The sequence below is a fragment of the Cyprinodon tularosa genome, unplaced genomic scaffold (assembly GCF_016077235.1).
Source record: "Cyprinodon tularosa strain WSP-4 unplaced genomic scaffold, ASM1607723v1 ctg1564, whole genome shotgun sequence".
Taxonomy (NCBI): domain Eukaryota; kingdom Metazoa; phylum Chordata; class Actinopteri; order Cyprinodontiformes; family Cyprinodontidae; genus Cyprinodon; species Cyprinodon tularosa.
Window position 1 is genome coordinate 12,658 of NW_024038399.1, and position 27,074 is coordinate 39,731.

At 43.6% G+C, this 27,074-nt stretch overlaps 1 protein-coding gene across 2 annotated transcripts; it reads right to left on the minus strand.

The window, feature by feature from the left end:
* Positions 1 to 2,030: 2,030 nt before the first annotated feature.
* hgh1 (HGH1 homolog (S. cerevisiae)) lies at positions 2,031 to 25,294 on the minus strand. 2 transcript variants are annotated; one of them, XM_038280097.1, is made up of 10 exons: positions 25,155 to 25,294; positions 24,705 to 24,822; positions 20,154 to 20,292; positions 10,284 to 10,421; positions 9,808 to 9,959; positions 6,208 to 6,308; positions 5,814 to 5,912; positions 2,706 to 2,797; positions 2,504 to 2,626; positions 2,031 to 2,417 (listed from the first exon to the last, which is right to left on the minus strand). In XM_038280097.1, exons 2-10 carry the CDS (start codon positions 24,812 to 24,814, stop codon positions 2,226 to 2,228), a joined length of 1,146 nt encoding a protein of 381 aa, XP_038136025.1. In that variant the 5' UTR covers positions 24,815 to 24,822; positions 25,155 to 25,294; the 3' UTR covers positions 2,031 to 2,225. The 2 variants fall into 2 exon arrangements, with proteins under 2 accessions (XP_038136025.1, XP_038136026.1); XM_038280098.1 differs by having other exon boundaries at positions 2,226 to 2,417; positions 24,705 to 24,817; positions 25,155 to 25,287.
* Between the last annotated feature and the right edge of the window lie 1,780 nt (positions 25,295 to 27,074).

Below are 27,074 nucleotides of genomic sequence, written 5' to 3' on the forward strand. Positions count from 1 at the left end.
TACCTGAATACAACACTGGGATGACATTAATACTAAATACATGTGTTTGAATATTTTTACTCTTATATATTTGTGAATTCATTTAAAATACTCTCATATTTTGACATATTTAGCATTTAGCTGGACTTTTTAAAACTTGTTTGATGATTCTTTAAAAAAAAAAAAAAATTTAATGTTGAGAACGCTAGAGAAGGTTCCCAGTCATCCAGGTCATATTCAATCCACTGGACTTGCGGGGTGGTTGAGGGCGTTGTTGGCCTGCAAAACACGAAACTGGCCCATGCCTCTGCACTGCAAAAAACTGAAATCTAGATAGGTCTTTTTTTTTCTTAAAATAAGTGCATTTGTTCTTGAATTGAGGAGGTAAAAGAGACATATTGCCAGTGGAACAAGACAATTTACACTAAAAATAAGACAACACAGTTGCATTGTCTTATTTCAATTGCATATTATCTAATTATCTTATTTTAAGAGTAAAATTACTCATTCCATTGGCAAACCATCTCTTTTACCTGCTCAAATTAAGGGTAAATACACTTCATTTAAGAATTTTTTTACTTATTTCTTGATAGTTTTTGCAGTGCATTGTTGTTGTCGAGATGTTTTGGTCTCCATCGTTATGCAGGGCCAGGCCAACAATGACCCTAACGACTCCCCCTTTTCATGCTGCAAAAACAAGCTAGAGATAAGTAAAAACTGACTTTAAAGTGTTTTTATCCCTAATTTGAGTTTGTAAATAAGATGATTTGCCAAAGGAAGTAGTATATTTACTCATAAAATAAGAGAACCAAAAATATGCACTTGTAATAAGACAATGCATTTGTTTGTTTTTTTTATTTTATTTTAAAATGTAAATTGTCTTGTGTTTTACCTCAATTCAAGGAAAAATGCACTTATTTTAAGAAAAAAAAAATATCTATCTAGACTTCAGTTTTTTGCAATGCAGAGCCACAGGCCAGTATCGGGTATTACAGGCCAACAACGGCCGTAATGACTCCCCATTACTAAGGGGTGGAGCAGTTCTTCCGGTTCAATTTGCATGTTTTCTAATCCCTAACAAGGCTTTGTTGGGCTACTCTATAAAATCCTGGACCTCAACGCTAATCCAGACATTTTGAATAGAAAAAGCTTTCTGGATGGGAAGTGAAACGTCTTCAAACGTGGAAAACAAGTCCAGTGTTTTTTTGTTTTTTTTTACTTTTTGGGAATGTTTCTCAGGTTGATAAAAATATTTCTCAATCATTTTATTTTTGTTTTTTTATCCTCATGGTTGTTAAACATAACATAGAGCCTCGATTATTTCCTTGGGATTTTAGTTATGCATTTTAGCAAAGTGACAACCCAACCTCTAACTGTGTAAAAAACAAACTAATAAATATAAATGTATAAACATCCACATTTCAACAAGAAAAATGCTTTATTTTAAAAAGCACAAAGAAATGTGAACTGATCACGACGGCAGATGTTCCTGCTGGTTCCTGCTCGGCACCCTTCAGGACGCCTTCCTCCTGGTCGGCGTCCTCATCAGGTCTTCCTTCTTCCCCGTTCTGCTTCTCAGCAGTCGGAATCTCTGCTTTCTGTCAGTTTAGAACTTTTTGGGAAATGTTTAGAAGGAAATAGTTGGAAGCTGGAAAGCAGAGAGAGCTTCAGGAAGCCTGGAGGAGATTCTGTTCCGTCTAATTTAAACCCGTATGTTGGAATCTGTAGCTATTTGACAGACGGACCTTTAACCGTCCTGATTAATTCCTCCTCTAGTCCTCCTTAGTAATGTGGGGTTCCACAGGGCTCCATTCATGGTCCCATCCTTTTTTCTTTTCATATTCTATCTCTTGACTGGATTATAACTCTGCACCACTTCTTTTTTCAATGTTACGTAGACGACCTTCAGATTTACCTGTTTTTGAGAGCAGGTAGCAGTAACTGTCAACACTACCTCCTTAGTGGTTAATTTCCCATCGATGTTAAGGCTGATTTATGCTCAGGAACCAGGTCGTCTGCGCAGACAGGAGGCCATTTCAATTAGTGGAAAAAATTGCAGGGAGGAATATAAAAAAAATAGTCTAATCACCCAAAAAACTTTTGCTACCCCCATGCAGTACCTCTGTGGAACCCCTAGGGGTCGTGGAACCCTGTTGAAGACCTCTGCTATAAGTCATTGAGCTGTATATGTGTATTAATAAATAAATGAATGAATGATAGAGCCTGGATCATTCTTAGAGTCCACTCTATTTTTCTAGATCTGTTCCTTCAGCGTCACGTTTCTCCTTCTCCTCCTCTTCTCGTCTCATCCTCTCCTCTCTTTCCAGCTCCTCCTGCTCCTTGGCGTCAGCCTCCTTCAGCTTCTCCTCCACGTCCTGCGGGATCTCCACCTCCATCAGGTTCTCCATGCCCTGCTCCGGCTCGTCACCGATCAACACCTGGAAGCACGGAGCGGTAAAGCTACGCTGCACGGCGAGCTGGGGTTCCTTACATTCCACCTGCGTGGACTCCAGGTGTTTCTCACCTGGATGAGCTTCTCGCAGGCGGCCGCCACGTAAACGTCCTTTTCCCAACGGTGGAACTCCCTCAGGATGGGATAAACGTTCTTCTGTTTGAGCGTCTGCCGGCCAGCTTTGGTCGCCGTCAGCTGTGTGTGAAACCAAAGGTGAGGAAGGAAGCGGCCTTAAAGAAAACACATCTGTGGGAGAGTAGGTGTGTCTGGGTACCAGCAGCAGCGTTTCCAGCAGCATCTTCCTGATGTCTGGGTCCTCCTCTCGCTTCTTGTCCTCTGGGAGATACTGCAGGTCCACCGGCAGACCTGAGCAACTCATCAACTTCAGTTCAGCTTCTTCCACCAGAGATTATTCTAGATCAGGGCTCTGCAACCTGCGACCCCGGAGCCACATGGGGCTCTTTAGACCCTCTTCAATGGCTCATAATAATGGCCAAAAAGAAGAATAAATCTATCTGTATAACGGGTCTGTTACAAACGCACACACCCCCCACCACTTCTGGAACCTCGTTAAGGTGAACATGATGGTCTGAAAAGGCCGCTGTGTTTTGTTTACAGAGGAAGATGGTCGGGGCTCTCTGACCTTTTTCCCCCTTTTTATGTTACATAAGAGGCTGAGCAGTTCTACATTCTTTCTCTTAGATTCATTATTTATGACAGCAAAAACCCATCTAAAGATAAATAAAAAACTAATTCTTAAAATAAGTTTATTTCCCCTAATTTGAGCAGGTAATTAAGTTTATCTGCCAATGGAAAAAAAGTATTTCTCCTGTGAAATTAGGCAACTACATAATTTACATTTATGAATCAGGCAAAAAAAAGAAAAGGTTTTGCTTTAGAGATCCTGATGCTTTAATTTCTCCATGTTTCTCCTGTTTATTCTGTGATCGGCTGGTTTTGCCAAACTCTGAAATAAATTCTTGTTTTCTAATGACATCATATATCTGCTGTGGTTAATAGTTTATATCCTGTTCCACTCAGCGTTGGTAATCATCCCATCCAGCAGTGGCGGCCGGCCCATAGGGGGCGCTGGGGCACCGCCCTCCCTGATAAGAAGAGAGAAACGTAAAATATATTTTTAGAAATTAACTCATAAATGTCAGTTTTACTCTCTAGAGTGTGTACCTATAAGCAAAACAAATTATATAAACTACATTTCCCTATCTACTGTCATTCATTTGTGGATTTCCACAGACAGACTCCTACCGTCTCTGTTCTGGGGGCTGTGATCAGACTGACCCACATTTGCAGAGAATCTGTCAATCATGTACTATTGCTAGGTGAATTTAATGGCCAATCAGCGTCTCGGAACTTTATGGTATTGGGGCGCTGAAAATACTGCCCTTTAACAGGCTTCTGAACCCAAGCGCAGGTGCAGACAATTAGAGGGAAGATGGCGAATGTAACGAGCGAGATGCAGCTTCCACCAAATTCGGTGAGATCCTTATTTATCTACCCGTTTGCCAGAAGAACATCCCTGTTGTATGATATGAACATTTCATGTCATGGTTATTGTGACTGTGACGAATCCACAACCTCTAACTTTGCGCGCCACACACACATTCCTGTTATACTGTGTTTGTGAGGACCAATACACTCGCGCTGAGCCCAGTAGCTCCATGAACTTAAAACACACAAGCTGTTCCTGGTTACCTGCTGGCATATTGAGGGTGCACACTTAATATTTCAGTGGGGTTAGCCATGTGTGTGTGTGTGTGTGTGTGTGGGGGGGGGTGTGTGTGTGTGTACGTGTTTATGCTACGGGGACTTGTCATCTTCAGTCTGGCTGCGTCTTTGCTGGGTTCAAACCCAGTTTGGTGTAATTGAATAAGTCAATGAATCTGTGTAAAAGAATTAAGTTGTAAAAATTATTTGTTTTTGTACATCAATTGTTTGTGGAGGTAATATATGGACAAAACTGATTAATGAGAAGAAATCAGAAATAAAGAGAGCCTGAGGTGAGGGGCTTAAACTATTTAATGAGGGCTGTGGGAAGAAGAGCTGCCATTTTTGTTTTCTGTTTCTTTGTTACATTGCTGGTAACTGGAGGGAGGCTGAGGCCCAGAGTATCTTGTACATGTTTAGTTTCTTTTGCACCCTGTTTTGAGTTTTTGAGCTCAATAAATCACCAACACCGGTAACCCGACTGAGACTGGATTCTTGGAGGCCAAAGAACCCCGTCACAGTGACCCAAATCATCACTGTTACTGTTATTATATAGTAAATTAAATCATTACTGTTAAATTGTATGTATTGTCCAATTGTTTATTTGAATTCTTATTCCGGATTAGTTGGAGACATACACTAGGCTATATCAGCCCCACCAAAAATATTTTTCACCAGCCGCCACTGCCATCCAGGTCTGCAGTACTGGGTTGTTGATTAATCAATTAGCAAAATAAAAGATTAATCTATAGGTTCTTTTTCAAAATTATTTTACTCAAAAATAAGATTTAAGATTAAATAAGATATTTTTTCCTTAAAAAAAAGATACAGATTTAAAGCAGACAAAGCTAAAACTAATCAATGAAGGAGTTCTGGAGCAAATATATTGACAAAAATGTATTTTTCTTTAACTTCAATGCAAAATGTTTTAAAAATTTCTTACAATTATAGTTTAATTACTGCTGTATGTGAACCATAAAGCAGTAATTAAACTATAAATGCAGTAAATAGTTTAATTACACTGCAAAAAATTGCAGTCTAAATAAGTCATTTTTTCTTAAAATAAGTGCATTTGTTCTTGGATTTAGGTGCTAAGCGAGACATTTTGCCAATGGAACAAGAGAATTTACATTTAAAATAAGAAAACACAATTACATTGCCTTATTTCAAGTGCATATCATCTAATTATCTTATTTTAAGAGCAAAACTACTCATTTTATTGGCAGATCATCTTATTTACCTGCTCAAATTAAGGGGAAATATACTTCATTCAAGATATTTTTACTCAAATTTAGATAGTTTTTGCAGTGTATAAACTATCATTTAGTTTTTAGGAGATTGTGGAACATTAGGCATACGCTGGATGAATCGGCCAGGTGTGACCGGGCCTTTATATAAGGTTAAATATGTTGCCTAACAAGGGACTGATGCTGTGAATCAGAGGACTGAAAGAGTTTAATTTAGATAAACAGGGATGATGTCTTATCCTTCCTCAACTCAATTTGAAATGAAGCAAATCATATATTTCCTGAGAAATTAGAATCATTTAAAAGATCAGAAACATTTCAAATGAAAAATGACAATAAACATGCTGCTGTTTTTGATCTGAACCACTGATATCGATGATTTTTTCCCCTAAGATGCAGCTGAGACTCGCCTTCATTCTCCTCCTCCGTCAGCTCCTCCGGACCGGCCAGCGGCAGCAGCAGGAACGGCAGGATGTCCACAGCGTCGCTCAGCAACCACTCATGGTGAGCTGCAGGTCGGAGCAGAACTCTGAATTATTCTCTAGAGGCTAAAATATCTTCCATCCAGACTCCTTCCTTTAGACACGTTTCAAAGGTCCAGTTTCTGATTTGACAGCAGCTTCTGTCTGATGGATAAAGACGCTGCTGGCAGCGCTGATTCTAGGAACGTATGGAAATGAGGAAAATGATTCCTAAGTGGTTTGGAATTGGATCTGATGCAGTATTTTAATGGTTTGTCAGGATAAATCGTGGGGATCTGCAGTTACCTCTCTGAGGTAAGCAGGTTTGTGACGTCTGTCTCACCGTGCTCGAAGCAGCAGTTCCGCAGCGTGCCGATGACTCCGCCCCTCCGCACCAACGACCCCTCGTAGTGAGTGAAGGGCAACAATCTCTGGATCACACACCTGGAACAAAAACAGGAGCTGCATCAGATCGACGGACAGAGCTCTGATGTCGTCTCGTTTCAGGGTTCATCTCTGCTGTAGGGAAGGAAACAAATTATTAAAAGACATGTTCCTAACATTTTCTCCTGAGTTATGTGCAGATTTGTACTGTGCAGCTGATAATAGGTGTAATAATATCAAGAAGAAAATCGGGAAAATGTCGTTTAAATGAAGAACTTGGATTCAGTAAGATGAGATCTACAGCAGCAGCTATTGAAAATGGCCGTTCCCAGTGGAACGCCAGCCAAATGGCGGCCATCTTCCCTGCAACTCCCAGCAGAATCCCCTCCAACTTCCAGATTCTGGAGTGACCCCCCTCCTTCTCCTGGGCGTGCATATTTTTTACTCTGACTCCACCCTTTCACTGAATTACAGGGTTAAGCTTCCCTTTTCTTAATGTCAACAAATCATGACATATTTTAGTACTAATATTGATGGACCAGCCAAGGACCCTTCAAGAAAAGTGGGGAAATTTTCAATGGCTGCAACTGTACATGTGACAGAAGCTGGATTTTGATTAATTTTATTAACTCTGCTTTCTGGTAAAAGAAAAAAACAAACCAAATCCCAATTTACGTCCGATCCGACAGAAAATCAAGCCTTATGCTAAGCTCACACTGGACGCAGTAGAAGCAGCGAGTTTCCATCCAAAGTCAATGGTTGACGCACGTCAAGGCACAGCAAAAGGTCCCGCAGCGCGTTTTGAGCAGCAGGCGCAGCGCGTCTGAGCAGCAGGCGCAGCGCGTCTGAGCAGCAGGCGCAGCGCGTCTGAGCAGCAGGCGCAGCGCGTCTGAGCAGCAGGCGCAGCGCGTCTGAGCAGCAGGCGCAGCGCGTCTGAGCAGCAGGCGCAGCGCGTCTGAGCAGCAGGCGCAGCGCGTCTGAGCAGCAGGCGCAGCGCGTCTGAGCAGCAGGCGCAGCGCGTCTGAGCAGCAGGCGCAGCGCGTCTGAGCAGCAGGCGCAGCGCGTCTGAGCAGCAGGCGCAGCGCGTCTGAACAGCAGGCGCAGCGCGTCTGAGCAGCAGGCGCAGCGCGTCTGAGCAGCAGGCGCAGCGCGTCTGAGCAGCAGGCGCAGCGCGTCTGAGCAGCAGGCGCAGCGCGTCTGAGCAGCAGGCGCAGCGCGTCTGAACAGCAAGCGCAGCGCGTCTGAGCAGCAGGCGCAGCGCGTCTGAGCAGCAGGCGCAGCGCGTCTGAACAGCAGGCGCAGCGCGTCGGGAGCGTTTAAGCATTTGACGTGCGCAATATGCCGCAAAAGCGCTGCTGCTTGAGATGGAAAAATTTTACTTTTGCTGCTCGACGCACCGCGTCAACCAATCAGAGAAGCTGAACTGGTAGCTGGCAGGGAGAGAGACACAGCGCTGATGGCGCTCCTCTAAAACAGTTTATTAACGCCTAAATTAACTTAAAACGCAGAATATGTTGGCTTTTATTATCCTGCTGCCTGCAGTTTGGATTATTTAGATGAAAAACACCTACCAGCTGCCGCGGTGAACCGCTAGGAGGCGACCCGGCCAGAGGCTGCTGATGAAGGGATTCCTACTGACAGCGCACCGCAGGTATGTGGGGCTCTGAGCGGCTCCGACAGAAATAATATTAGAAGGCAGGATTATAATCTGAATGAACTGACTGCACTGATTACGTTTTCAGGTGTATTTTCTCACTTAAAAACATATTAAAACTACTTTATTCCCACTGATCACAGTAAATATAGCTGCAAGGCAAAGAAAGGATAGTGAAGCTCCTCCCAACGTGCGTCAGACACACTTTTGCACCGCGCAGCCAGAGCAGTAAAGCTGCTTCAGCCGCGCGTCAGAACTAAACTGGTACAAGCAGCAAAAATGAAGCAGCAGACGTGATTTTGCTGCTCCTGCTGCGTCTGGTGTGAACGCAGCATTAGAGGTCGTGGCGTTTAGCGCTTATTGAGAGTCAAAGGGTATAATCGCACCCGACACGATCTCCTGCAGGGGACACCGTAGCTCCGACTGAGACAGAGCCCAGGTCTGTTTTAGTCGAACTAAGCAGCAATTCAGCAGCAATTTCATGGGTCTGACAGGAAGAGAGACGTGGTTACAAGTAAAACAAATCCGCTTTAAGGCAAAATACAAAATAAAATCTGTTAATCTTAGGGGCAAAGGGTCAGTTTGAAGTAAAACATCGTGTATATAGTAAGAACACTGGAAAAAATCGAAATCTGGATAAGTCATTTCTTTTCTGAAAATAAGTGCATTTGTTTTTGAATTGAGGAGGTAAAAGAGACACTTTGCCAATGGAACAAGACAATTTACACTTAAAATAAGAAAACACAATTGCATCGTCTTATTTCAAGTGCATTTTATCTAATTATCTTATTTTAAGAGTAAAAATACTCATTCCATAAGCAAACTATCTCATTTACCTGCTCAAATTAAGGGTAAATACACTTAATTTAAGACCTTTGATTGTTTTTCCTGTGAAGGACAGACTGGAGCAAAACCAAGCATTGAAACATTAAAATAAAAAAAACTTTCCTTATGATAGAAGTTCAGGAAGACAGAAAATGGGTAAAGTAGTGAAAAAAATGAGGGACAGAAAGTGCAGTTTATCACTTCAGGAGCAGAAATAACCAATATAGGAAAGTATTGATCCTCTTTGAGCCTCACAAAAAACTAAATAACGAGGCAGAGCAGGTAAGTGCAGAGTATCTCTCTCACCTCTATATGGAAAAAATCGAAAGAAAAACTTGGATAAACTTCCCAGATCTCTCTGAGAATCCCCTCTCTGCCTCAGTCACCATGGAAACCGTCCCACGCAGGAAAATTAACCACAAAATTGTCTGACTTTGAGAATATAAGGGGCTGCTCAGTAGGTAGCACTGCTGCCTTGCAGCAGGAAGGTTCCGGGTTTGATTCCCGGTCCTTTCTCAGGGTTCCTACAGTGTAAGGCAAGTTAAAATCAAGACTTTAAGACTTTTTAAGGACCTGTGGGTTCTCTCCGGGTACTCCAGCTTCCTCCCACAGTCCAAAATCATGATGGTTAGGTTAATAGGCTTCTCTAGATTCTCCTTAGGTGTGAGTGTGAATGGTTGTTTGTCCTGTTTGTTTCTGTGTTGTCCTGCGATGGACTGGCAACCTGTCCATGGTGGACCCCGCCTCTCGCCCGTAGACAGCACCCCTCATGACCCCACTTGGAATAAGCATGACAGAAGATGGATGGATGGATTGATGGATGGATGGGTAAAACTAATAATTAAAACATCAGATCGGTATTGACAAAAATCTGGCCCCCCCAAAAAAATTGGTACATCCCTACATGGAACCAACATCCTTTGTGTCTACTCACCAGCCTTTTAAAAACTAATGGAAGAAGCATTTGTTCATAAAAGGCTTTAAAGTTTTTGTTTTGTGATATATTTTGGTGCATCTTTATTTTGGTCTCCATATACAGATGTGATGAAGCTCTTTCTGACTGTCTGATCATCGGCTCACCTGTCCTGGTCCATCATGTAGCTCCTGGCCTCAGGAAGCTGGGTCAGGTTGGACAGCAGGGGGCCCATGTAGTGCAGCTTGGCCTTTTTGTTGTAGCTTTCGTTGCAGAAGATTTCCACCAGTTTGGCCAAACCAACCTCCTCCTGCAGGACCTGAGAGAACCGACAGGGGAAACTTCATCAGCCTCATTAGTTTGACCTCAGATTTATTTCTATCTGCAGCCAAATGTAAAAACCCAGAGTTGCAAAAGCAACCAGCAGAATCGGTTCTACGGTCAGACAAAAAAAAAACAAACAAAAAAAAAATTAATGAAAGCGGTTTTAAGTGGGAATTTTGTGTCTTTTCTGTCTGAGTCACAGTTAAAAGATAAATACTTCAGCGAGCTAAAGCAGGTGTGTGTTGGAGAAATTAGTAAGAAAAGCAAAAAAGAAAACATGTTAGACAAATCCGGATTTTACGTCTGTAAAGAGTCTCACCTCGAACACGGTTCTGCAGGTCTTCTCATGGCGGCTCAGGTTGGACAGGATGGTGGAAATGTGATCAGAGAACAGATAATCTGGATCCTGCAGGTTCTTTAAAAGCACTGGAAGAATTTTCACCTTAGAGACCAGAACCTGAAAGAAACACATTTTCAGCCCAGAACACTGGAGTTAGACCTTTAACAGCTTCCAGAGATCAGAGGGGCTTCAGATTATTATTAAGATGGAGATATTTATAACAGAAGGGCTGCTGAGTGTTTAGTTTAAAGGAAGATTGTAAGATAAAGGTGATATTAATGCATTCTGTTTATAATTCACTTTATGTAACTTTAAGGTCTAAAAAAACAAAAACACAGATAGGACTGGGAAAAAAATAAATCTTAAGATAAAAGATTATTTAGGAGTCATTAAACATGGAAAACAGAAATGTTGTTTAACAGTCTGACCACAGATGATCAGGAAGATCCTTCAACAAACTATGTCCCTCCCTTTCCATGTGGTTTCATGTTCTCTGGTTGCTGCTAATATTAAGTTGGTTTGTTCATAAGAATCCAACAATAGTTAAGGTAAATTAAGTGTAAATGTATTAATCTGGAGGATGCTGCAGCTCCGCATTAATCTGGAGGAGGCTGCAGCTCCGCATTAATCTGGAGGAGGCTGCAGCTCCGCATTAATCTGGAGGAGGCTGCAGCCCCGCATTAATCTGGAGGAGAATGCAGCCCCGCATTAATCTGGAGGAGGCTGCAGCCCCGCATTAATCTGGAGGAGGATGCAGCCCCGCATTAATCTGGAGGAGGATGCAGCCCCGCATTAATCTGGAGGAGGATGCAGCCCCGCATTAATCTGGAGGAGGCTGCAGCCCCGCATTAATCTGGAGGAGGATGCAGCCCCGCATTAATCTGGAGGAGGATGCAGCCCCGCATTAATCTGGAGGAGGATGCAGCCCCGCATTAATCTGGAGGAGGCTGCAGCCCCGCATTAATCTGGAGGAGGATGCAGCCCCGCATTAATCTGGAGGAGAATGCAGCCCCGCATTAATCTGGAGGAGGCTGCAGCCCCGCATTAATCTGGAGGAGGATGCAGCCCCGCATTAATCTGGAGGAGGATGCAGCCCCGCATTAATCTGGAGGAGGCTGCAGCCCCGCATTAATCTGGAGGAGGATGCAGCCCCGCATTAATCTGGAGGAGGATGCAGCCCCGCATTAATCTGGAGGAGGATGCAGCCCCGCATTAATCTGGAGGAGGATGCAGCCCCGCATTAATCTGGAGGAGGCTGCAGCCCCGCATTAATCTGGAGGAGGCTGCAGCCCCGTATTAATCTGGAGGAGGATGCAGCCCCGCATTAATCTGGAGGAGGATGCAGCCCCGCATTAATCTGGAGGAGGATGCAGCCCCGCATTAATCTGGAGGAGGATGCAGCCCCGCATTAATCTGGAGGAGGCTGCAGCCCCGCATTAATCTGGAGGAGGCTGCAGCCCCGCATTAATCTGGAGGAGGATGCAGCCCCGCATTAATCTGGAGGAGGCTGCAGCCCCGCATTAATCTGGAGGAGGATGCAGCCCCGCATTAATCTGGAGTAGGCTGCAGCCCCGCATTAATCTGGAGGAGGATGCAGCCCCGCATTAATCTGGAGGAGGATGCAGCCCCGCATTAATCTGGAGGAGGATGCAGCCCCGCATTAATCTGGAGGAGGATGCAGCCCCGCATTAATCTGGGGGAGGATGCAGCCCTGTATTAATCTGGAGGAGGCTGCAGCCCCGCATTAATCTGGAGGAGGCTGCAGCTCCGCATTAATCTGGAGGAGGCTGCAGCCCAGTGTTAATCTGGAGGAGGATGCAGCCCCGCATTAATCTGGAGGAGGCTGCAGCCCCGCATTAATCTGGAGGAGGATGCAGCCCCGCATTAATCTGGGGGAGGATGCAGCCCTGTATTAATCTGGAGGAGGATGCAGCCCCGCATTATTCTGGAGGAGGCTGCAGCTCCGTATTAATCTGGAGGAGGATGCAGCCCCGCATTAATCTGGAGGAGGATGCAGCCCCGCATTAATCTGGAGGAGGATGCAGCCCCGCATTAATCTGGAGGAGGATGCAGCCCCGCATTAATCTGGAGGAGGCTGCAGCCCCGCATTAATCTGGAGGAGGATGCAGCCCCGCATTAATCTGGAGGAGGCTGCAGCCCCGCATTAATCTGGAGGAGGCAGCAGCCCCGCATTAATCTGGAGGAGGATGCAGCCCCGCATTAATCTGGAGGAGGATGCAGCCCCGCATTAATCTGGAGGAGGATGCAGCCCCGCATTAATCTGGAGGAGGATGCAGCCCCGCATTAATCTGGAGGAGGATGCAGCCCCGCATTAATCTGGGGGAGGATGCAGCCCTGTATTAATCTGGAGGAGGATGCAGCCCCGCATTATTCTGGAGGAGGCTGCAGCTCCGTATTAATCTGGAGGAGGATGCAGCCCCGCATTAATCTGGAGGAGGATGCAGCCCCGCATTTATCTGGAGGAGGATGCAGCCCCGCATTAATCTGGAGGAGGCTGCAGCTAGGGCTGCAACAACGAATCGATAAAATCGATAAAAATCGACTTTTAAAAGCGTTGGCAACGAATTTAATCATCGATTAGTTGTGTCGCGCGATTAATGCGTCATCCGCCGCCGCCGTCATCCGGGGGAAGAAAAAAAAATATGGCGGAGCGAGTCAGCGCCGCAGTTGCAGTGTTGCCAACTCAGCGACTTTTCAGACCCCTCCAGCGACTATTTTTCAAAAAAGCGACTAGCGACAAATCTGGCGACTTTTTACGGTGTCACTGGCGGCTTTTGCCTGCCGTGGGGCGCCTCCCCCATTCCAACGCCTTTCTCCCTCTCCCACAGGAATCCCTCTCAGCGCGGCAGTCAGAGCCGCAGGATTTTAGTGAGGAGTTTACCCTCAGCGTCCAGACTGCAAATGAAGCGCGCATGCGCCGGGATTGACGGCGCAAATTGATCACAATAATTAAAATAGCCTGCGCTTTGTAAAGTGAAAAAAGTGATAACATGCAACTTTTGTAAAAACAAATGAACATGGCACGGAAGCACCACTGTTATGACGCAGCACCTGAAAAGAAAACACTTTGGAGCCTTCGATGGCAGTGAAGAGAGCTGATCAGCAGGATGAGTAACCATGTTTGTTTGGTTTTAAAGTGGGGAAACGTAACGTTAGTTTCTCAGGTAGCTCATCTGATGCTTTCCTTACCTTGTTAGTAGGTTACAGACAGTGATAAGGTTGGCTACTTATTTTACTTTTAATTTCATTTACATTTGTTTAAGCAGCGTTTATATTTTCTTTATAAATAAATTAACTTGCAAATTATGAGGGCAAGGCTTTTAAAGTTTAAATCTTCTGGCAAAGATAAAGTAAAGAAGATCCTGCAATTTATGGAAGTAAAGCAGAACAAAATCCAGCAAGATCAGTAATATGTCAATTAATTATCTGCCACATTCCCATGTAAATATCTGTCTTTGGAGGATGTGTTTTTTTACCACCCCTAGTTCTCTCATTTTTATTCCAAATACAATTTATAATTTGAATCACAGGGCTATTTTTATCTCTATGGTTCAGTATTTTCTCAAGCAGCAACTTTAACTGCTATACTTTCCTGTCTTAAAAGGCAGAACTCTTCTGGTCTAAAAAAAACTCATTTCTTGAAATGGGGGGACCTATTGTTGAACCCCTTAGGGGCTTTAAAAAACAAAAATGCCTGTCTCTTTTTGCGCTTTATGAACCAAAGTATCCTATATTTTGTGGATGTACAGCTACATTTCTCATGTAAGTTTGCGTAGTTTTTACACAAACATTTATTTTTCATATTGCACCAGTACAGTTAATGAGCAACCTGTACTTGTGTGCTTGTTTGTTCTGTCTAAAATGTTTATTTTGGAATAAAGAGGTTAATATAAAATTTTTTTTTTTGTCCGATTCATCGATTAATCGAAAAAATAATCGGCCGATTCATCGATTTTTAAAATAATCGTTAGTTGCAGCCCTAGCTGCAGCCCCGCATTAATCTGGAGGAGGATGCAGCCCCGCATTAATCTGGAGGAGGCTGCAGCTCCGTATCAATCTGGAGGAGGATGCAGCCCCGTATTAATCTGGAGGAGGATGCAGCCCCGTATTAATCTGGAGGAGGATGCAGCCCCGTATTAATCTGGAGGAGGCTGCAGCCCCGTATCAATCTGGAGGAGGCTGCAGCCCCGCATTAATCTGGAGGAGAATGCAGCCCCGCATTAATCTGGAGGAGAATGCAGCCCCGCATTAATCTGGAGGAGGCTGCAGCCCCGCATTAATCTGGAGGAGGATGCAGCCCCGCATTAATCTGGGGGAGGATGCAGCCCTGTATTAATCTGGAGGAGGATGCAGCCCCGCATTATTCTGGAGGAGGCTGCAGCTCCGTATTAATCTGGAGGAGGATGCAGCCCCGCATTAATCTGGAGGAGGATGCAGCCCCGCATTAATCTGGAGGAGGATGCAGCCCCGCATTAATCTGGAGGAGGCTGCAGCCCCGCATTAATCTGGAGGAGGATGCAGCCCCGCATTAATCTGGAGGAGGCTGCAGCCCCGCATTAATCTGGAGGAGGCAGCAGCCCCGCATTAATCTGGAGGAGGATGCAGCCCCGCATTAATCTGGAGGAGGATGCAGCCCCGCATTAATCTGGAGGAGGATGCAGCCCCGCATTAATCTGGAGGAGGATGCAGCCCCGCATTAATCTGGAGGAGGATGCAGCCCCGCATTAATCTGGAGGAGGATGCAGCCCCGCATTAATCTGGAGGAGGCTGCAGCCCCGCATTAATCTGGAGGAGGATGCAGCCCCGCATTAATCTGGAGGAGGATGCAGCCCCGCATTAATCTGGAGGAGGCTGCAGCCCCGCATTAATCTGGAGGAGGATGCAGCCCCGCATTAATCTGGAGGAGGCTGCAGCCCTGTATTAATCTGGAGGAGGCTGCAGCCCCGTATTAATCTGGAGGAGGATGCAGCCCCGCATTAATCTGGAGGAGGATGCAGCCCCGCATTAATCTGGAGGAGGATGCAGCCCCGCATTAATCTGGAGGAGGATGCAGCCCCGCATTAATCTGGAGGAGGATGCAGCTCCGTATTAATCTGGAGGAGGATGCAGCCCATTATCAATCTGGAGGAGGCTGCAGCTCCGTATTAATCTGGAGGAGGCTGCAGCCCCGCATTAATCTGGAGGAGGATGCAGCCCCGCATTAATCTGGAGGAGGATGCAGCCCCGCATTAATCTGGAGGAGGATGCAGCCCCGCATTAATCTGGAGGAGGCTGCAGCCCCGCATTAATCTGGAGGAGGATGCAGCCCCGCATTAATCTGGAGGAGGCTGCAGCCCCGCATTAATCTGGAGGAGGCAGCAGCCCCGCATTAATCTGGAGGAGGATGCAGCCCCGCATTAATCTGGAGGAGGATGCAGCCCCGCATTAATCTGGAGGAGGATGCAGCCCCGCATTAATCTGGAGGAGGATGCAGCCCCGCATTAATCTGGAGGAGGATGCAGCCCCGCATTAATCTGGAGGAGGATGCAGCCCCGCATTAATCTGGAGGAGGATGCAGCCCCGCATTAATCTGGAGGAGGCTGCAGCCCCGCATTAATCTGGAGGAGGCTGCAGCCCCGTATTAATCTGGAGGAGGATGCAGCCCCGCATTAATCTGGAGGAGGATGCAGCCCCGCATTAATCTGGAGGAGGATGCAGCCCCGCATTAATCTGGAGGAGGATGCAGCCCCGCATTAATCTGGAGGAGGATGCAGCCCCGTATTAATCTGGAGGAGGATGCAGCTCCGTATTAATCTGGAGGAGGATGCAGCCCATTATCAATCTGGAGGAGGCTGCAGCTCCGTATTAATCTGGAGGAGGCTGCAGCCCCGCATTAATCTGGAGGAGGATGCAGCCCCGCATTAATCTGGAGGAGGATGCAGCCCCGCATTAATCTGGAGGAGGATGCAGCCCCGCATTAATCTGGGGGAGGCTGCAGCTCCGTATTAATCTGGAGGAGGATGCAGCCCCGCATTAATCTGGAGGAGGCTGCAGCCCCGCATTAATCTGGAGGAGGATGCAGCCCCGCATTAATCTGGAGGAGGCTGCAGCTAGGGCTGCAACAACGAATCGATAAAATCGATAAAAATCGACTTTTAAAAGCGTTGGCAACGAATTTAATCATCGATTAGTTGTGTCGCGCGATTAATGCGTCATCCGCCGCCGCCGTCATCCGGGGGAAGAAAAAAAAATATGGCGGAGCGAGTCAGCGCCGCAGTTGCAGTGTTGCCAACTCAGCGACTTTTCAGACCCCTCCAGCGACTATTTTTTAAAAAAGCGACTAGCGACAAATCTGGCGACTTTTTACGGTGTCACTGGCGGCTTTTGCCTGCCGTGGGGCGCCTCCCCCATTCCAACGCCTTTCTCCCTCTCCCACAGGAATCCCTCTCAGCGCGGCAGTCAGAGCCGCAGGATTTTAGTGAGGAGTTTACCCTCAGCGTCCAGACTGCAAATGAAGCGCGCATGCGCCGGGATTGACGGCGCAAATTGATCACAATAATTAAAATAGCCTGCGCTTTGTAAAGTGAAAAAAGTGATAACATGCAACTTTTGTAAAAACAAATGAACATGGCACGGAAGCACCACTGTTATGACGCAGCACCTGAAAAGAAAACACTTTGGAGCCTTCAATGGCAGTGAAGAGAGCTGATCAGCAGGATGAGTAACCATGTTTGTTTGGTTTTAAAGTGGGGAAACGTAACGTTAGTTTCTCAGGTAGCTCATCTGATGCTTTCCTTACCTTGTTAGTAGGTTACAGACAGTGATAAGGTTGGCTACTTATTTTACTTTTAATTTCATTTACATTTGTTTAAGCAGCGTTTATATTTTCTTTATAAATAAATTAACTTGCAAATTATGAGGGCAAGGCTTTTAAAGTTTAAATCTTCTGGCAAAGATAAAGTAAAGAAGATCCTGCAATTTATGGAAGTAAAGCAGAACAAAATCCAGCAAGATCAGTAATATGTCAATTAATTATCTGCCACATTCCCATGTAAATATCTGTCTTTGGAGGATGTGTTTTTTTACCACCCCTAGTTCTCTCATTTTTATTCCAAATACAATTTATAATTTGAATCACAGGGCTATTTTTATCTCTATGGTTCAGTATTTTCTCAAGCAGCAACTTTAACTGCTATACTTTCCTGTCTTAAAAGGCAGAACTCTTCTGGTCTAAAAAAAACTCATTTCTTGAAATGGGGGGACCTATTGTTGAACCCCTTAGGGGCTTTAAAAAACAAAAATGCCTGTCTCTTTTTGCGCTTTATATACCAAAGTACCCTATATTTTGTGGATGTACAGCTACATTTCTCATGTAAGTTTGCGTAGTTTTTACACAAACATTTATTTTTCATATTGCACCAGTACAGTTAATGAGCAACCTGTACTTGTGTGCTTGTTTGTTCTGTCTAAAATGTTTATTTTGGAATAAAGAGGTTAATATAAAATTTTTTTTTTTGTCCGATTCATCGATTAATCGAAAAAATAATCGGCCGATTCATCGATTTTTAAAATAATCGTTAGTTGCAGCCCTAGCTGCAGCCCCGCATTAATCTGGAGGAGGATGCAGCCCCGCATTAATCTGGAGGAGGATGCAGCCCCGCATTAATCTGGAGGAGGATGCAGCCCCGCATTAATCTGGAGGAGGATGCAGCCCCGCATTAATCTGGAGGAGGATGCAGCCCCGCATTAATCTGGAGGAGGATGCAGCCCCGCATTAATCTGGAGGAGGATGCAGCCCCGCATTAATCTGGAGGAGGATGCAGCCCCGCATTAATCTGGAGGAGGCTGCAGCCCCGCATTAATCTGGATGAGGCTGCAGCCCCGTATTAATCTGGAGGAGGATGCAGCCCCGCATTAATCTGGAGGAGGATGCAGCCCCGCATTAATCTGGAGGAGGCTGCAGCCCCGTATTAATCTGGAGGAGGATGCAGCCCCGCATTAATCTGGAGGAGGATGCAGCCCCGCATTAATCTGGAGGAGGATGCAGCCCCGCATTAATCTGGAGGAGGATGCAGCCCCGCATTAATCTAGAGGAGGCTGCAGCCCCGTATTAATCTGGAGGAGGATGCAGCCCATTATCAATCTGGAGGAGGCTGCAGCTCCGTATTAATCTGGAGGAGGATGCAGCCCCGCATTAATCTGGAGGAGGCTGCAGCCCCGTATTAATCTGGAGGAGGATGCAGCCCCGCATTAATCTGGAGGAGGATGCAGCCCCGTATTAATCTGGAGGAGGATGCAGCCCCGTATTAATCTGGAGGAGGATGCAGCTCCGTATTAATCTGGAGGAGGATGCAGCCCAGTATCAATCTGGAGGAGGCTGCAGCTCCGTATTAATCTGGAGGAGGATGCAGCCCCGCATTAATCTGGAGGAGGCTGCAGCCCAGTATCAATCTGGAGGAGGATGCAGCTCCGTATTAATCTGGAGGAGGATGCAGCCCCGCATTAATCTGGAGGAGGATGCAGCCCAGTATCAATCTGGAGGAGGCTGCAGCCCAGTATCAATCTGGAGGAGGCTGCAGCTCCGTATTAATCTGGAGGAGGATGCAGCCCCGCATTAATCTGGAGGAGGATGCAGCCCAGTATCAATCTGGAGGAGGCTGCAGCCCCGCATTAATCTGGAGGAGGATGCAGCCCCGCATTAATCTGGAGGAGGCTGCAGCTCCGTATTAATCTGGAGGAGGATGCAGCCCCGCATTAATCTGGAGGAGGCTGCAGCCCAGTATCAATCTGGAGGAGGATGCAGCCCCGTATTAATCTGGAGGAGGATGCAGCCCCGCATTAATCTGGAGGAGGCTGCAGCCCAGTATCAATCTGGAGGAGGATGCAGCTCCGTATTAATCTGGAGGAGGATGCAGCCCCGCATTAATCTGGAGGAGGATGCAGCCCAGTATCAATCTGGAGGAGGCTGCAGCCCAGTATCAATCTGGAGGAGGCTGCAGCTCCGTATTAATCTGGAGGAGGATGCAGCCCCGCATTAATCTGGAGGAGGATGCAGCCCAGTATCAATCTGGAGGAGGCTGCAGCTCCGCATTAATCTGGAGGAGGATGCAGCCCCGTATTAATCTGGAGGAGGATGCAGCTCCGTATTAATCTGGAGGAGGCTGCAGCCCCGCATTAATCTGGAGGAGGATGCAGCCCCGTATTAATCTGGAGGAGGATGCAGCTCCGTATTAATCTGGAGGAGGCTGCAGCCCCGCATTAATCTGGAGGAGGATGCAGCCCCGCATTAATCTGGAGGAGGATGCAGCCCAGTATTAATCTGGAGGAGGATGCAGCTCCGTATTAATCTGGAGGAGGCTGCAGCCCCGCATTAATCTGGAGGAGGATGCAGCCCAGTATCAATCTGGAGGAGGATGCAGCCCCGTATTAATCTGGAGGAGGCTGCAGCCCAGTGTTAATCTGATTTAATTTGATTTGTTTACGTTTTCAGGGTGGGTGAAGACATGCTGGGAACCATAACAGAGACCGTTTGGTTTGACGATTCATTAAGAGGTTTTTAATTAGTTAACATCAATGTGATCATTTAGTAAAGCAGATGCTCGCTATCATAGCGAAATTCTAATATCAGCAGATGTTAGAGTTTATCCTTTTGCCTGGTTTGATTATTAAAATTGTTGGCTCTGGATTCTTAATAAATCCTAAATCTTAAGCTGATTATTTTAGGCCAAACTCTGTAATTAAATGTTTATTACTTTGCTAAAGGCTGACTGACATGCTCCATCCAAATCTACTCTGTTATTCTGCTCACCATTGTTTTCTTTGACATTAAGAGCAGAATGAGCTGCTCACCTGGTGCAGAGTCTCATCAGCAGACAGGTTGATCAGGATGTGGTAACAGTCCTTAACTATGGCCACAGAGGGGTCAGAGGTCAATGCAAGAAGAGCAGCGATGAGGTCGGCTTTAGAGCAGAGGAAGCGGCAGCCATCTCTAGAAAGAAGAAACAGAGAACAGCTCTAAGAGTTGAAATGGCTGGTGCCCTGCAGTCTACAGGGGAGAGGCAGGTCCAGCCTGGACAGGTCGCCAGCCTGAAAGTTAAATCTGTTCGGCTCTTTTTGGCATTAAGACAATTATTCTTATTGCCACATCACCAGACAGGACACTGTAAAAAAAATAAAAATAAAATAAGAAAATGAATGGGAAAATCATGGGAAATCCATCATCTTTTGGTCGGTCTGGGGACGTTTTCAAGAAAACTATAAATCTCAGAGTAATTCCAAAGACATTGTGTGAAAGCAAAGCTTCAGTCTACAAACTGACAACAAATGGTGACTGTAGATTAAATGATACCGGCGTGAGAGCGATATAAAAACATTTCATGTTTGCAGAAATCGTCTCTCTCCCGCTCTCAAAAATCCCGTGTCTGATTTTCCCTCAACCTTTGTGGAGCTTAAAGACTGATTTTAGAAAAACCGTAGCAGTTATCAACATACCGTTTTCAGTTTTTGAAAAACGAAGGATTTGCCTACAAATGGCCATTTAAACTGAGTTTGTAGGTTAATGTATGCCCACACAGCAGAGGCTCAAATTAGGGATGCAAGATATTGGGATTTTGGCCGATATCCGATATGCCGATATTTTAAAACTCATGTAGCCGATAACCGATACCGATACTGATGTTAAAGCTGGACAAAAATACGTAGTCATTGAAAATAGCAGTTTTGTTATCCATTTCTGACACTTTGAAAAATAATATACTCAAATATATTTTCATATGCTGATATCAAATAGATTTTTAAAAACGCGGTATCGATCTATTTTACTTTCAATATCTCGTGAAATTTCATTGTTCTGTTACAAACTCTCCTGATATTTTGCAAATTCTTGTGAGATTTTGTCAGTAAAATAGATCGATACCACGTCAATGAGTTTTAAAATATCGGCATATCGGATATCGGCCAAAATCCTAATATCGTGCATCCCTAGTAACTAGTTACTTCGGTTGAGCAATACTTAGCAACTATTGTTGGAACCAAGTTATAGTTGATATATTTTAAATGTATGATTAGGGATAATTTCCATGTTTTGGTTTAAAGTGTATTTTGTTTTTGTCATTGGGAAATTAGTAAATTCATAGAATAATATATGGAGGTTGGTTGGAGACCCCAATGTAGACGGAGGCGGAGGTGAATCTTGTAGATTTAATGAAAAAAAAAAGAGGCAGACAACCAAAAATCCAAAATACTAAGAAACAAAAAATAAATAAATAGTGAATTCCTCCGCTGTGAGATCAATAAAGCTCATCTAATAAAAAACTAAATAAAATAAAACTTCAGGGGAAAACTCACATAGGAGCCTGAGATGAGGAAACAGCAAAACAACAACAAGGAAGCAGCACTGAGTGACTGCAGAGGTGGAGTATATAAGGGGAACAGAACAAAGGATGGACTAGTGAGCTGGATATAGAGCAGGTGTGAATAGAACTAACTATAAGGAAGCCAAGGGGAAAGGAAACAAGCACAAGGGGGCAGCAGAGAGTAACTAAAGACTGCTGGAATAGAATGGAAAATGAACCAAAGATCAACAAAACACAATAACTGAAAACTAAAAAAGGGGAGAATAGAGATAGAATGAAGCAGAATTATCAAAAAGGGTCCCTATGTCCTCCAGCAGTCTAAGCCTATAGCAGCATAACTATAGAGATAGCTCAGGATAACATGAGCCACTCTAACTAGAAGCTTTATCAAAAAGGAAAGTTTTAAGTTTCAGTTTTATTATTGTATAAGGATTATATCCTGGGTTACCATGGCGGAGCTCCAAGGCAGCGGCCAAGAGCAGCTCCCGTCGACAATTTCACAAAACATGCCGCTTAAAATGTTACAAACTAGACATCAAACCCACATCTATGATCGCCAACGCCTGCTGGAGCTACGGTCACAAAATGTTTTAAATACTGACATGTTTAACCGTTTAAAAAGCTGCAGAGCGCTACGGATGGATGTCAACAACACAACAGCGGGAAATAACCTGGAGGAAGAGAGGCTGCAGAGGGGGACTAACTGCAAAGCTAAAGAGAAACTAATAAGCTCTAATAATTAATAAAATTAAATCCTCATAACCAGCCCTCCAACATTGCTGATAAAGGAAAGTTCAGATTTCTGCTGCCTGCTGTTGGCAGCTCTGACAGCCGCTTCAGTTTTCTGTTTTCCTCTTGAACTGATCATCTACTTCCCTCTTTTATTTTATTTTCCAGTTGTGTTTAATAATATTCTTCTATTCTTTAGGGATGCACGATATAATCGGCCCCCTATCGGTATCGGCCTGTATCGGCCTTAAAACTGAATATCAGACATCGGCCAGTCCTCCGATATTTGACCCGATATTTGATCAGCTTCTGAGTTTCTAAAGTCTAAAAAAAAAATAAAAATACTACTTCTTCTTCTTCCTCAAAAAATTCTTTTTTACAGACTTAAAAACTTCTAAAGACGAGGGAAAAAATATTGATACATTAAAATATCCCAATATCTTCATATGCTGATATATTGCCATTTAAAAACACCATATCAATCTCTTTTACTAATGAAATATTGCTATATGTCATCGTTATGCTACGAAATACCCCGAAAATTCACGAAATTTTGCCATATTTTTATATGTTGATATATTGACGCGGTATGGATCTATTTTACTGACAAAATCTCACAAGAATTTGCAAAATATCACGAGAGTTTGTAACAGAACGATGAAATTTCACGAGATTTTGAAAGTAAAATAGATCGATACCGCGTTTCTAAAAATCAATTTGATATCAGCATATGAAAATATATTTGAGTATATTATTTTTCAAAGTGTCAGAAATGGATAACAAAACTGCTATTTTCAATGACTGCTTATTTTTGTCCAGCTTTAACATCGATATCGATATCGGTTATCGGCTACATGAGTTTTAAAATATCGGCATATCGGATATCGGCCAAAATCCCAATATCGAGGATCCCTACTAGGGTTGCAACTAACGATTATTTTAAAAATCGATGAATCGGCCGATTATTTTTTCGATCAATCGATGAATCGGACAAAAAATATTTTTTATATTAACCTCTTTATTCCAAAATAAACATTTTAGACAGAACAAACAAGCACACAAGTACAGGTTGCTCATTAACTGTCCTGGTGCAATATGAAAAATAAATGTTTGTGTAAAAACTACGCAAACTTACATGAGAAATGTAGCTGTACATCCACAAAATATAGGCTACTTTGTTTCATAAAGTGCAAAAAAAGACATTTTGTTTTTAAAAGCCCCTAAGGGGTTCAAACAATAGGTCCCACCATTTCAACAAATGAGTTTTTTTTAGACTAGAAGAGTTCTGCCTTTTAAGACAGGAAAGTATATATCTTCTGTTTGTTGTGCAGATTCAACAGTTTATAAATGGTATAAATAAAGCTGAAATTGACATAAAGCTATAGAGTAGTGATGTTATGAGATGAGATGAGCCGAGGCTTCGAGGCGTGTGTCGAGTAATGGAGGGGGCGTTTCCCCGAAGCCCGTGTCGAGTAATGGAGGGGGCGTTTCCCTGAAGTTCCCTGGTTGTTTTTCCAACCAATCTAGTTGCTTAAAGCTAATTTGGTTAGAATAAATAATGTAATGATCAAAATTTGAGGAAACCACCGGACAAAGCCACTGTTAACACGTCAGTGTTAAGAAGTATTTTCTCCTATGCGTTGCTATCTACATAAGTGACGTCATCTGTAACAGAGAGACTCCAACTCTAGAGGTTGATGGTTCAAGACCTGTCTTTGACTTTTAAAAGTTGCGATTAAACTTAATTATTTTGGCTGATGAGACTAATTTGCATTGTTTTGCCCGAGTGAAAATATAGATTGGGTAAATTAGGTTGGTTTAGCCAAAAGATTGGTTGAACACAACTTCCAACCTGATTAAAACCAAAAAACATGGAAAAACTATCATGTTTGAATAAAAATGACTAACACCTTTCATTTTGCTCATCATTGCCCAATTTGCACAAACACTTTCACTGCCTGCTTGAGTTTATTTCACTAAAATGGCAGAAAAACTGTGCACCTTAAATGATTGCTCTAAGAAACTTTACACTTAAAAAAACCTACAAAAGATTTTATGATACACGCCAACCATTAATAATTTCAAGGGAAATTAAAAGGGGAAAAAAAGAAAAACAGTTGCAAAAAAAAAAATCACATATTTTATTTTAAACTGTAGTTCTGCTTTCCACCAGTAGGTGGTGACATCTTCACATGGAGCCTCATGAACTGTGGGGATCGTTGAAGCAATTTGGCCAAACGATTCAAAGCCTCATGAGGCTTCATCTCACCATCACTACTATAGAGGCAATCCTGCAGAGGAGCCTCCAGTATCTCACCTGTTCCCAGACAGTCCCAGGATGTACTCTGTAGCCTTTCCCTTCACATCAGGCCTGGTGCTGGGGGTCAGGAAGGACAGCAGCTCTGCAGCTTCACAGTCACTCAGCATCTTCTACACTATCACAGATAAACACATCCAATCAGCCAGCAGCTCAACAATACAGGCAAGATGAGGCTTAATGCAAAAACAGAGCAAGTAAAGCAGAAAATCGTTCATGTAATTAATTTTGTAGACAGTAGAAATTTTATTTTACCAAAACCAAACATGCTTCCAACCTCTGACCCTCATTTCAAAATAAAACACCTTCAGCTGAAGTCTCTTTCCCTTCATCATGTGTGGAGGAATTTATCTGATTTTATTTCACAACATTCATGCATGTTTATAAAGCGGGAATCGTCCAGAAGATATTTAAGTTTTTTAAAAAAGTTTGTTCTTTAGTTAAAATCACCTTAAAATCGCCGCAGGGCTCCTCCTGATATCATGTCACAAAATCCTTCACAGAAACGGCTCCGATATGAAGAAAATCATGTGGAAGAAACAGCATGTGGGTACGTTAGCCTCAAACATGACGTCACTTCCGGATTGGGGTTCTTCTTTCTTCTTCTTCTTCTTCTTATTGATTTTTATTGGCGGTTGGCAAAAAACGTTAAGTGAGCATTACCGCCACCAACTGGTATGGAGTGTGGACTACATGGCAGAAAAAAAAAAAAAAAAATTAAAATAAAACTATACCCTATTATACAACCTAATCTGTTTCAAAAATTCAAATATAACCCGATATCCTCTGCTTCCTGATTCCTTCTGCAATAAATCGACAATGTCAAGTTTCATTTTCATGTCACTAAGTTTCCTTATTAACCTGTTTCTCTGTATCGAATATTTACTACAATTTAAAATGACATGTTCCACAGTCTCATCTTCCCCACAGTCACATTTCCCTGTCTGATGTTTCCCTATCAAAAATAACGATCTATTCAATCCAGTGTGTCCTATTCTAAGTCGAGAAATAATAATCTCTTCTCTCCTGTTCCTTTCTGATCTTCTCATTGGTCCAATTCTCTTTTGTATTTTATAAAGCCACCTTCCTTTCTTTTCTTCATTCCATAACTTTTGCCACCTCTCTTTTGCTTTTTGTTTAATTATACCCTTTATTTCTGTTATACCAAAACTAACATTAATGTCTACCCTTAACTTATTGGTACTCTCCTTAGCCATCCTGTCTGCCCTTTCATTTCCTTTTATCTCGTTATGTGCCGGTCTTGTGCGAAATTCTGTTTCCCAATGAAAATCTGTTCCCCCTGTGTCGGGAGCGCGCATTGCAGCCAGAGGGGCGGATCTGACCATTCTGAAGACGCTCCTGATCATTTTTCGGTAAAAACAGCTCATATATTATGTTTCCCATCTCAACTTTGTAACATCCATTTTAATCGGTTGCTCTTTTTTAAAAAATTGTAAAATAAATACATTAACGAGGTCCTCTTACGCTGTTGTGTGTTGTTTTTTTAAACGCCAAGAGAATCGGTATTTCTCCAACTTTTGTCCCTTCAGCCTGACAGAAATAAACGTCAGTCACCGAACACAACAACACGTAGTGTATTTTTAATTTTTCATTGCTGATATAAGAGGATGGAAACTGGCTGATAGCAGGGCACACAAATTAAGACGTCCTGCGAAGATGAGAGAAGAATTTCTGGTTAATCACCTTCTAATGTAAAATATGACAGATTACTGGATTAAGGACATTTACAGGTGCTGGTCATAAAATTAGAATATCATGAAAAAGTAGATTGATTTCAGTAATTCCATTTAAAAAGTGAAACTTGTATATTATATTCATACATTACATACAAACTCATATATTTCAGATGTTTATTTTGTTTAATTTTGATGATTACAAATGACAACAAATGAAAATCTCAAATTCATCATATCAGAAAATTAGAATATTGTGAAAAGGTTCAAAATTGATGGCCCCTGGTGCCACACTCTAATCAGCTAATTAACTCAAACCACCTGCAAAAGCCTTTAAATGGTCTTTCAGTCTAGTTCTATAGGCTACACAATCATGGGGAAGACTGCTGACTTGACAGTTGTCCAAAAGACGACCATCGACACCTTGCACAAGGAGGGCAAGACACAAAAGGTAATCGCTAAAGAGGCTGGCTGTTCACAGAGCTCAGTGTCCAAGCACATTAATAGAGAGGCGAAGGGAAGGAAAAGATGTGGTCGAAAAAAGTGTACAAGCAAGAGAGATAACCGCACCCTGGAGAGGATTGTGAAACAAAACCCATTCAAAAATGTGGGGGAGATTCACAAAGAGTGGACTGCAGCTGGAGTGAGTGCTTCAAGAACCACCACACACAGACGT

Excerpts from the sequence above, each read along its gene's own strand:
- hgh1 (XM_038280097.1), bottom strand. The coding sequence starts at position 24,814 with ATGCTGAGTGACTGTGAAGCTGCAGAGCTGCTGTCCTTCCTGACCCCC. Across the intron at positions 5,913-6,207 it reads GAACTGCTGCTTCGAGCACG|CTCACCATGAGTGGTTGCTG; the intron begins GTGAGACAGACG and ends TCCGACCTGCAG. Across the intron at positions 2,627-2,705 it reads TGCTGGAAACGCTGCTGCTG|CTGACGGCGACCAAAGCTGG; the intron begins GTACCCAGACAC and ends TTTCACACACAG.